The sequence below is a fragment of the Monodelphis domestica genome, chromosome 2, assembly GCF_027887165.1.
Source record: "Monodelphis domestica isolate mMonDom1 chromosome 2, mMonDom1.pri, whole genome shotgun sequence".
Classification (NCBI taxonomy): Eukaryota; Metazoa; Chordata; class Mammalia; order Didelphimorphia; family Didelphidae; genus Monodelphis; species Monodelphis domestica.
In genome coordinates this window covers 142314753-142327267 of record NC_077228.1, presented here as the reverse complement: position 1 = coordinate 142327267, position 12515 = coordinate 142314753, and the positions used below count along the sequence as shown (strand labels likewise).

Genomic DNA, 12515 nt, shown 5'->3' with positions numbered 1-12515 from the left:
AACACAATTCAGTTCAGCCATTTCCTAATTGAAGGGCATCCCCTCATTTTCCAATTTTTGACCACCACAAAGAGTGCAGTTATCAATATTCTTGTACAAGTCTTTTTCCTTATTTCTTTGGGGTACAACCCCAGCAGTGCTATTGCTATGGCTGGATCAAAGGGCAGACAGTCTTTTATCGCCCTTTGGGCATAGTTCCAAATTGCCCTCCAGAATGGTTGGATCAATTCACAACTCCACCAGCAATGCATTAATGTCCCAAATTTGCCACAACCCCTCCAGCATTCATTCCTTTCCTTTGCTGTCATGTTAGCCAATCTGCTAGGTGTGAGGGTGATACCTCAGAGTTGTTCTGATTTGCATTTCTCTGATTATAAGAGATTTAGAGCACTTTTTCATGTGCTTATTAATAGTTTTGATTTCTTTAACTGAAAATTGCCTATTCATGTCCCTTGCCCATTTTTCAATTGGAGAATGGCTTGATTTTTTGTACTTTAGAAATTTGAGTAATTAGACCTTTGTCAAAGGTTTTTGTAATGAAGATTGTTTCCATATTTGTTGCTTCCCTTCTAATTTTGAATGCATTAGTTTTGTTTGTACAAAACCTTTTTAATTTGATGTAATCAAAATTATTGATTTTACATTTTGTGATTTTTTTTCTAGCTCTTGCTTGGTTTTAAAGTCTTTCCTTTCCCAAAGATCTGACCAGTATAGTATTCTGTGTTCACCTAATTTATTTAGAGTTTCCTTCTTTATATTCAGGCTATTCACCCATTCTGAGTTTATCTTGGGGTAGGGTGTGAGATGTTGATCCAAACCTAATCTCTCCCATACTGCCTTCCAATTTTCCCAGCAGTTTTTATCAAAAGTGGGTTTGGTCCCCAAAACTGGGATCTTTGGGTTTATCATAGACTGTCTTGCTGAGGTCATTTACCCCAAGTCTATTCCACTGATCCTCCTTTCTGTCTCTTAGCCAGTACCAAATTGTTTTGATAACCACTGCTTTATAAGTATAGTTATATATATAAATATATAGTTATTGAGATCTGGGACTGCAAGGCCACCTTCTTTTGAATTTTTTTTTCATGATTTCCCTGGATATCCTTGATCTTTTGTTCTTCCAAATGAACTTAGTTATGGTTTTTTTCAGTAAAGAAGTTTTTTGGTAGTTCAATGGGTATGGCACTAAATAAGTAAATTAATTTGGGTAGGATTGTCATTTTTATTATGTTAGCTCATCCCACCCATGAGCAATCAATGATTTTCCAATTGTTTAGATCTAGTTTTAATTGTGTGGAGAGTGTTTTGTAGTTGTGTTCATTTAGTTCCTGTGTTTGTCTTGGGAGATAGATTCCTAAGTATTTTATATTGTCTAGGGTGATTTTAAATGGAATTTCTCTTTCTAATTCTTGCTGAGATGGATTGGAGATATATAGAAATGCTGATGACTTATGCGGGTTGATTTTGTATCCTGCACCTTTGCTAAAGTTGTTGATTATTTTGACTAGCTTTTTAGTTGATTCTCTAGGATTCTTTAAATAAACGATCATATCATCCGCAAAGAGCGATAGCTTGGTGTCCTCACTGCTAATTTTAATACCTTCAATTTCTTTTTCTTCTCTAATTGCTACTGCTAGTGTTTCTAGTATAATGTTAAATAAAAAGGGTGATAATAGGCATCCTTGTTTCACTCCTGATCTTATTGGGAAGGCTTCGAGTTTATCCCCATTGCAGATGATGTTTGCTGATGGCTTTAGTAATATACTGTTTATTATTTTTAGGAAGGGTCCTTCTATTCCTATATTTTTAGTGTTTTCAATAGGAATGGGTGTTGTATTTTATCAAAGGCTTTTTCTGTATCTATTGAGATTTTCATGTGATTTTTGTCAGTTTGCTTGTTAATATGGTCAATTATGTGGATGGTTTTCCTAATATTGAACCATCCTTGCATTCCTGGTATGAATCCTACCTGGTCATAGTGAATAACCCTTGTGATGACTTGCTGGAGTCTTTTTGCTAGTATTTTTTGCATCTATATTCATTAAGGAGATTGGTCTATAGTTTTCTTTCTCTATTTTTGACCTGCCTGGCTTTGGGATCAGTAACATGTTTGTGTTGTAAAATGAATTTGGTGGAACTCCTCCTTGGCTTATTCTGTCAAATAGTTTGTATAATATTGGGATTAGTTGTTCTTTGAATTTTTGATAGAATTCATTTGTGAATCCATCTGGACCTGGGGATTTTTTCTTAGGGAGTTCTTTGATGGCCTGTTCAATTTCTTTTTCTGATATGGGATTGTTTAGGTAATTTATTTCTTCCTCTGTTAGTCTAGGCAATTTATATTTTTGTAAGTATTCATCCATTTCACCTAGATTGCCATATTTGTTGCCATATAATTGGGCATAGTAGTTTTTAATGATTGTCTTAATTTCCTCTTCATTAGAGGTGAGGTCTCCCTTGGATACTGTCAATTTGGTTTTTTCCTTTCCTTTTTTTTAAATTAGACTGACTAGTACTTTATCTATTTTATTTGGTTTTTCAAAGTACCAGCTTCTAGTCTTATTTATTAAATCAATAGTTCTTTGACTTTCAGTTTTATTAATTTTTCCTTTGATTTTTAGGATCTTCAATTTAGTCTTCATCTGAGGATTTTTAATTTGTTTGCTTTCTAGTTTTTTAATTTGCATACCCAATTCATTGACTTCTGCCCTTCTTCATTTGTTAATATGTGAACTCAAGGATATAAATTTCCCCCTGAGTACTGCTTTGGCTGCATCCCATAAGTTTTGAAAGGATGTCTCATCATTGTCATTTTCTTCAATGAAATTATTGTTTCTATGATTTGTTCTTTAACTAACCAGTTTTGGAGAATCATATTGTTTAATTTCCAATTAATTTTTTATTTACCTCTCCATGTACCCTTACTAATTATTATTTTCATTGCATTGTGATCTGAGAAGGTTGCATTTGTTATTTTTGCTCTTTTGCACTTGTTTGTATTGTTTTTATGCCCTAATACATGGTCAATTTTTGTGAATGTACCATGTGCTGCTGAAAAGAAGGTATATTCCTTTTTATCCCTATTTATTTTTCTCCACATGTCTACTAACTCTTAATTTTTCTAAGATTTCATTCACTTCTCTTACCTCTTTCTTATTTAGTTTTTGGTTTGATTTATCTAGTTCAGATAAAGGAAGGTTCAGGTCTCCCACTAGTATAGTTTTTCTATCTCTTTCATCCTTGAGCTCCTCAAGTTTCTCCTTTAGAAATTTGGATGCTATGCCATTTGGTGCATACCTGTTGAGTACAGATATTTCCTCATTGTCTATACTGCCTTTTATCAGGATGTAATTACCTTCCCTATCTATTTTAACTAGATTTATTTTAACTTTGGCTTTGTCAGATATCATGATTGGGACTCCTGCCTTCTTTTTATCAGTTGATCCCCAATAGATTTGGCTCCATCCTCTTACTTTCACCCTATGCGTATCTACCTTCCTCATGTGTGTTTCTTGCAGACAGCATATGGTAGGGTTTTGGATTCTAATCTACTCTGCTATTCACTTGCGTCTTATGTTTGAGTTCATTCCATTTATGTTCAGAGTTATGATTACTAGCTGTGCATTACCCAGCATTTTGATTTCTACTCCTGGTCCTGCTTTTCTTCTTTCACTATTTCCTTCTACACAAATGTTTGTTTTTAATCAGTCCCCCTAGTTCCCACCCTTATTTTACTTCACTTTCTACCCCCCTCCCTTCTTATTCCCCCCCTTATTTTCCCTGTAGTCTTCCTAAAATTACCCCCCTCCCTCCCTCGTACTGCTTCCCACTCCACCAGTCTGTTTGTTACCCTTCTACTCCTGTATAGGGCGCAAATATATTCTCTGCCCCAATGGATTGGATTGTTGTTCCCTCTTTGGGTCAATTTCAAAGCACATTAGAATTGAGTATTTTCTATCTCTGACCTCTTTACCCTTCCAGTGTATTGATGTTCTCCCTCCTCCCACCATGAGCTTCTTTATGACATACAAATTTAACCTATTTGTTTCTTTTCCCATTTCTTTTAGTATTAGCCTCTGTATACACACACACACACACACACACATATATGTATTTATACATGCATATATCTATATATCTATTTATGTCTTGTCCTTTCATCCTATACAGTGTGTCACTGTTCCCTCTAACTGTAATTCTTCTAGCTGCCCAGGTGATAACCACAGTTTTTAAGAGTTACCAATGACCTCTTTTCTTACAGGGATACATATCATTTTAACTTATTGAGTCTCTTAAAATTTTTTTGTTTTGTTTTGTTTTTATTTTTTCCCTCTTTTTAAATTACCTTTTGATGATTCTCTTGAGTGCTGTGCTTGGATTTTCTGTTCAGGTCTGGTCTTTTCTTCATAAATTCTTGGAATTCTTCTATTTTGTTGAATGACCATACTTTCCCCTGCAAGAATATAGTCAGTTTTGCTGGGTAATTGATTCTTGGTTGTAGACCTAGTTCCCTTGCTTTCTGGAATATCATATTCCATGCCTTTCGGTCCTTCTATGTGGATGTAGCCAGATTCAGCATTATCCTCACTGTGGTTCCATGGTATCTGAATGACTTCTTCTTGGCAGCTTGTAATATCTTTTCTTTGGTCTGATAGTTCTTGAATTTGGCTATAACCTTCCTGGGTGTTGTCAATTGGGGGTTAAGTACAGGAGGTGATCTGTGGATTCTTTCAATCTCCACTTTTCCCTCTTGTTCTAGGATATTGGGGCAATTATCTTGTATAATTTCCTGTAGTATGATGTCCAGGATTTTTCTTTTTTCATGGTCTTCTGGTAGACCAATGATTCTTAAATTGTCTCTCCTTGAATGATTTTCTAAATCCTCTGTTTTGTGAATGAGATGCTTCATATTTTCCTCAATTTTCTCATTCTTTTGGATTTGTTTTATAGTGTCCTGCTGCCTTGTGAGGTCACTTAATTCTAGTTGTATTCTGGTTCTTTAAGACTGGATTTGATCCCTAGCTTTTTGGTCATCCTTTTCCTTCTGGTCTGATTTTCTTTGGAGGTCATCTTTCATCCTCTTTACCTCATCTTTCAACTCCTTTGTCTCATCTTTCATCTTCTTTGCCTCATCTTTCATCTCCTTTGCCTCATTTTCTAGCTGGTTGATTTTGGCTTTCAAGACACTATTTTCTCGGTTTAGTTCAAGTGCCTCTGTTTCCAGATGACTTATCTTAGTTTTTAAGTTCTTTTCCCAATTATCTTCAGCCTCTCTAAATTGTGTTTTGAATTGCATTTTGAATCCTTCCACAGTCTGTATCCAGTTCGCTGTGTTCACTGGGAGTTCTGATTTATCGTTTGCTGTCCCCTCCTCCTGTGTTCTGTTCACTGTATAGAAGCTATGTATTCTAATTTATTTCTTCTTTTTCTGTTGTTTGCTCATATTCACCCCTTCTTTGCTCCCCGTATTTGTCTGTGCTCTTGCTTCTTTCATTTTTTTGGATTTGGGGACTTCTGTCAGTCTGCCCTCCTGGAGCTTTGACAGAAGCTCTCTCGGTGCAGTCTCTAGAGGAGGTTTGTTGGGGGTTTGAGCTTCCCTGTCCTCTGAATGTTTTTGATTGGATTAAGCCCAGCAGTCAATTAGGAGGGGTGTGGAGCCTGGGCTTCCCTGAGTTCTGAAGACTTTTGATGGAATTAAGTTCAGCTTGGTTGGGCTGGGTGTGATCTGATTCAAAAACCTCCTGGAAGGCTGGAGCAAATATGGAGGATCTCCACAGCTCTGGCCAGGCTACCAGGTCTGTGCTCACTCTCTAGCTCCTTCCCTGCCATCTGTGTTCAAAGCTTTGAACTTTGCACATCCTTGCCCATAAGGTACACTCTCCAGACCAGCACCTTTGCCTGCCCAGAAGTTCCTGCTGCAGCTGGAGTCTCAGCGCTCTGGGTGGGCAGGGGGACAGGTCCTGGGACCTTCCTTCTGCCTTCCCCTTAAACCTGAGTGTTCTCAGATTCTGGCTTTTTGGGGGACTTACCTTTTGAATTGAGTCCGGCAGGAGGGTTCCGTGGCTCTGTCTTATTGTTAGGTTTGATTTTCAGTCCCCTAGAAGCATTCAGTTTGTGATCGGTAAGGAAGGGTATTCAGAGGTCTGAAATTCTGCTCCTTCTATACTGCCATCTTTAGCCACAGTTTTTTAATGTTGGCTATAGAATGCATTTTGGCAAGAAATAAATAAGCCTGCCTATCATGTAACACTTACGGGAACTAAGAATTTAAAATGTTATTTATGAGATTATGTATTTATACTTTAATATTTTAGTTTCTTTAAGTAGTTTAAAATCAGATAAAAAATTAATAGGCTCTCCTGGTTATAGCATAGCCAATTTCATTGGTATATGAACCCTTGTTTTTTAGCCGACTTTTCACTGTGATAGTAGTAGAACTATAAAGAAGATGGCCCTGCAGCAGAATACTTGAGTATGTGATGCTCCCCCTCTTAAAAAGTGAGCTTCCTGAGTGCAGGGGCTGTTTTGTGTTGTTGGGTTTTTTTTATTTGTATCCCTAGTAGTTAGCTCATGCTTGGCCCCTATTAAGTTCTGAAATAATTTTAAAATTCATTCATTCAAGAGTGATAATGGGAATTTCATTTGTTTCCTTACTATAGACTTCTAAATACATAGGTGAAATGAGGGGAACTCTTGGCACATAATACTGTGTGAAATTTTCCTTTTTTCTTTCTTTTCTGGGTTCCTTTGACTTGTTTTTGGTTTGATTCTCTATTCACTAACACAATAGTGAGAAAAGTAGCCACTGGAGCAGAAATCTAACTTCAAGTACCCAACTACATATAGCTTAGCATTGGAAATATTTTTCCTTTCTGCAGTTAGCAATCTATTTTCAGTGGATGTACAAATGGCTAAATGACTAAGAAATAATTCAACCCCCTTATTTGTCAAGAGAAGAAATAGAACCTCAAAGAGGACTTGTCCCACATCATCTGGATTATTAAACATAAGACTTAGAACTAACTGGATTCCAAAGAGATCAGAACTTCCCTTCTTTCTCTTACTTTTTGAAGTTCTCTTCTCTTTTCCCCACTTCGTTAGAGTTCCTTCACATCTCTTCTTCAGTTTCTTACAAAAAAGAGAACAAGAGTAAACATCAAACTATTTTCCATTTATTGTTGATGAAGAGATTACTTTCTAAGGCAGTGATTAAAAAGCTTTAATAAGTGCTATTATTTCTAGATTCTTGATAATATTTTGGTTATCTTGAATAACTGGTTTTTCTACTAAATTATTCATTCATAAGATAAAGATTAAGATCATATTTATAGTATTGTTTTTATTTTAAAGTTAACTCAGAGCATGCTTCAAATTCATCTTTTTTTCTATTTCTTTATAGGATCCAGAATTGGAAGAACGCTTTTTATTTGTGGAACGTTCTAGTGATTGCTTCCTGTGGTATTTACAATCAAAGTAAAAACTCTTTTAAAACTTTATAAATAACATATATATTATCTCACTTGAACTGAATAATACTTTTATGCTTTAGAATTCAATTTTATGTTCCATACATGGATTATTTATTTTGTGCTTTTTAAGCCAGCTTCTCATTATTGCTATGATGGGCAAAATCTGAAATAACTAAGGAAAAAAGGTTGAACTTCTGAGTATATCAATTTATTAAGCAATGTCATTTGCATAAAAAACTAGGACCTGGACTCCTTAGCTTGGCACTAGACCACAAACACAAGAAGAGACAGCTTTTTATACATTAAAAAAAAAAAGACAGTTAACAGGATATAAATCAGGATACAAGATTAGGTCATTTGCTTCCTGATTGAAGGAAAGATATGGGACTTCCTGAGGTGGGAAGGGAATGAATGATCTTTGGAAGTTGGGAGGGAAGAGAGTAAACAAGTATAATCCCCTAAAATCAGAAAAAAAAAGGTGTCCCAATCACCCCCAAGTGTCTATATCAAATCAAAGGAACAAAAAATGATAATTGATTGACCACTACAAGGCAAGTTTTCAGATAAATCATATGTGTTGCTTCATACATATACTTGTGAGAAAACTCCTTGCATCAGTGTTCAAATCTGAGTTTCTGGTCAGCATAACCTTGGTCCTTAGTTACGGGTCTCTAAAGGAAAGATCGAAGTGGTCTAGCTTCCCAGCCAGGTAGGGTAGGTTCAAACAATGAAATAAAGTTTTCTGGCAATTTCCATAACTGAATAAAGTTTTCTCACAAGACAAAAATTGGAATAGACCCATAATTGAATAGAAAGGGAATTAAGCTAGATCCAGAATTAAATCACAACATGGAGTCAATATGGTTCATTCACAATTCTCTCAATTCCCCCCACTTTGCTTCATGAGGGAGGGGCCAGCCCACTCCCACCATGGATCACTTATCTATAACTTTCTAACATGCTCATGCTCACCATCAACATTATGTATGAAGAAAAGAACACTGGGAAGCATTTTCTCATATAGGTTAGTACAAGATATTCATATTAGACTAGATAAACTAAGTCAGGCTATAGATCAGACTACTTAAAGGGCTCAAACAGGCTGATTTTGACAGGGGAAATTTATATGCCACCAGTGTAACCCAGAAAACTCAGCAAACACATATACCATGAAATAAAAGCCCAAAGTATTGCAAAGATGATCATCAATATTAAATAACATCGAGTTAGCTAGATGGGTAGAAAGCCAGGCCTGGAGATGAAAGGTCCTGGACTCAAATCTGGTCTCAAACCCTTCCTGGCTGGCTGACCCTGGGAAAGTCACTTAGCCTCAATTGCCTAGACCTTGCTGCTCTTCTGACTTAGAACTAATATTGATTCTAAGACAAAAAGTAAGGGTTTAAAAATTATATTAAATAATATCAAGTCTCCCTGTATCCTACTGCCAACATCTATTTAGTCATAACATTTTGTCTTCAGTCCCAGATATGCCTGGAAATATGTTCTCTTGGGCTTTCTGGAATAGGCCATATTCTCTTCTCTGGTTCCAAAATTACTTGTATAAATTCCTGGATTATTATGCTAAAATATTCCTTTAATAAGGCAATACAATTTAGTACAATCTCTTAAATTTGGTTTTCCAATAACTAGTTCATGTAGTGAAAACGAGTTCAAGCCCATGATTCTGCTTCCATTAGCAAGGTGAACATCAAATTAGGAACCCTTAGTTTGCCTGAAACTTTAAAGAATTTCAGTTTTTATACAACATTTACTATTTCTGTCTTCACTTAAACATCATGCCTGAAATAAAAACCTCTTTAGAAAATTCATGAGGGCCTAACTTATAAAATAACCCTTCTGTCTTAAAAAAAATTATCAGACAAATATTTTAAAATGGGAACACAATTTCACTGTCCTTATAGTTACCAATGCAATTTTAAATTATATGTAAAATCCTTAATCTAATTTTAAGAATTTATTACTAAAACATACTCAAAGCCTGAATTTTTCATTAGAAGCATTTAGAAGCAAATCACACACACACACACACACACACACACACACACACATACACACACACACACATATCCTATAAAACAACTTTATTTTGTTGCTTTCTCAAAATTTACTATTACATTCCTAGCTGTGTGACCCTGGGCAAGTCACTTAACCCCCTATTGCCTAGCCCTCACTACTATAAGGATGATATTAGAAATTAGTTCCTGTAATATTAGTTTAGAGATAAGAAGTAGAGAAGCTGACAAGAAAGAATTTGAGTTTCAAACAGAGTTGAGACAAAGTGTCGGTTTCAAGTGTAATGGTTTTTCTTTGACAGTTGATCTCTGGCAGTTGGCAAAGTCACTCACAGAGACTTGATAGAGGTAATGTCTTTCTCTCTCTCTCTCTCTCTCTCTCTCTCTCTCTCTCTCTCTCTCTCTCTCTCTCTTTCTCTCTCTCTCTCTCTCTCTCTCTCTCTCTCTCGGTCTCTCCCTCCTATTTACTATTACATTCCCAGCTGTGTGAACCTGGGCAAGTCACTTGACTCCCATTGCCTACTCCTGACTACTATTCTGCCTTCGAACCAATACACAGTACTGATTCTAAGATGGAAAGTAAGGGTTCAAAAAACAAACAAATATCTACTTCTAAAATATCAAAGAAAAATGTAAACTGGTCACAAGCCCAAAAAAGAGTTCATGGAAGAGCTTTAAAAAGACAATGAGAGAGGTTGAGGTAAATTTTGAAGGGGTGTGGGGTTTTCCTTAATGGACTTCCCTGACCAGCAGGGTCCCACAAGGGAAGGGGCTCACCTTTGTGATGGGACCCGAGGAGAGGTAGGAACTGAGAACCAGGGTGGAAATGAAAGACACGGACAAATCAGTGATTGGATAGGGCAGGCAACCCCTATGATACTCCCTTTGATAGGAGAGTATGAGTACAAAGGAACACGAGGTGGAGGAGGAGATTAAGGTAGGAAATGCAGGCTGAGATGGTTACAGCCTCCGCGAAGGAGAAGGTCAAGAGGAGAGAGAGACATAGTCATTGAGGAGCCCAGTGGAGCTCCATGGAAGGGGAGAAAGGCCAAGAGGAAGTTCATGGGTTTGCCTCTGAATTTAATCCTGTCCTGCTTGGGCGGTACTCCCAAGCACGTAGAACCACAGCACAAAGTATAGACACTTAAGATTGGGTGGCAAGGTAGAGGGAACACCTTTGGGCGTGTAGATTGCAAACTGCGCTTTCCCGGGGAATTGAGTCCGAGCACGTTAATGAGTTTGTCTTAGCCAAGGGCCACATGGCCAGTTCAAGGTTACATTCACAAGCCTCACTGGTATAACCTTATGCTTGGAGACACAGTAGCCATACAGTCATTTATATTTCATAGATGTGAATATGCTTGGGATGCTACAAAAATAACTCATTAAAAGTGAGAATTGGGCAAGGAGAAGCTAATTAATGAGCTCTCAAGACAACAAGAAATAATAACATGTACATCTAGAAAGGTAAAAGTCTTTAACTTACAGATAAATAGGAAGATGAGTGCATAGTAAAGGAGGAGACTCTTAAATATTTATTTATTACCAATTACATCTTATAACAAATTTCCACATGTTTTCCTAAGTTATATGACCAAACTTACCTCCCTCCTTTCCCCCTCCCAGTACTGGCTACATCTGCCACATTTAATCATTCCACAATATTGTTGTTACTCTGTATAGTGTTCTCCTGGTTCTCCTTATTTCACTCTGAATCAGTTCATGTAAGTCTGTCCAGTTCTTTCTGAAATTATCCTGTACATCATTCCTTATAGCACAATAGTATTCCATCACCATCATATACCAATATTTGTTCAGCCATTCCCCAATTGCTATATTTCCCTTCAATTTCTAATTCTTTGCCACCACAAAAAAGTAACTATAAATATTTTTGGTCAAATAGGTCCTTCTCCCCACCCTTTTTAAAAAATCTCTCCAGGATACAAACTTAGCAGTATGCATTGTTTTATATTCCTTTGGGCGTAATTCCAAATTGCCCTCCAGTATGGTTGGATGCACAACTCTACTAGCAATGCATTAGTGTCCCAATTTTGCCACATCACCTCCAACATTTATTATTTTCTTTTTTTGTCATATTAGGCCATCTTATAGGTGTGAGGTGGCACTTCAGAGTTGTTTTAATTTGCATTTCAAGGGTGAGATGCTTAGAAGAGAGTTCATATTCAAAGTGGATGTGAATTAGGGAAGTGTAGTGATCAGAAGAAAATTAGATTTCTGAGGAGAGACAGGTAAAAAGAGAGGCAGAGGACAACTGAGGAAAAATGGTATAAAGGGAAATATACAACTAGTAATTAACTTTGAATGTGAATGGGAAGAATTCACCCATAAAACAGAAATGGATAGCAGAATGGATCAAAAACCAAAACCCAACAATAAGTTGTTTACAAGAAACCTGATGAGACACACATAGAATAAAAATATTATGCTTTAACTGATGCAAAGAAAAGCAAGGCCAGCAATGATGATCTCAGATGAAGTTAAAGATAAAATAAATTTAATTAAAAGAGATAAACAAGGAAACTACAATGTGTTAAAAGATACCAGAGATAATGAAATATTATCTATACTAAATCTATATGCACCAGAGCTTATAGCATCCAAATTTTTAAAGGAAAAGCTAAATGAGTTGGAAATAGATAGGAAACAATGGGAGACTTCAATCTTCCCCTCTTGGAACTAGATAAATCTAACTAAAAAATAAATAAGAAATCAAGGATATCAATAGACTCTAAGATAAGCTAAGTATAATCTGGAGAGAATGAAAATAAAAAAATATACCCTTTTCTTAATGGTACACGGTACCTTTTGTGAAAACTGACCATATTAGGACACAAAAACAAATTGTGGCATATGACTGTGGTGAAATACTGTACCATAAGAAATGCTGAGCAGGTTGATTTTTTTTTAAACCCTAACCTACCGTCTTGGAGTCAATACTGTGTATTGGCTCCAAGGCAGAAGAGTGGTAAGGGCTAGGCAATGGAGGTCAAGT

At 36.4% G+C, this 12515-nt stretch overlaps 1 protein-coding gene across 12 annotated transcripts in view; it reads left to right on the top strand.

Annotated features, from left to right (window-relative positions):
- Positions 1 to 12515, top strand: part of CATSPERE (catsper channel auxiliary subunit epsilon) — a 211963-nt gene that overhangs the window by 46463 nt on the left and 152985 nt on the right. For all 12 annotated transcript variants that reach the window (XM_056816069.1, XM_056816070.1, XM_056816066.1 and 9 more), the window contains one exon: positions 7400 to 7473. In XM_056816069.1, the coding sequence (XP_056672047.1) occupies positions 7400 to 7473 (74 nt within the window). The remainder of the gene's footprint in view (positions 1 to 7399; positions 7474 to 12515) is intronic.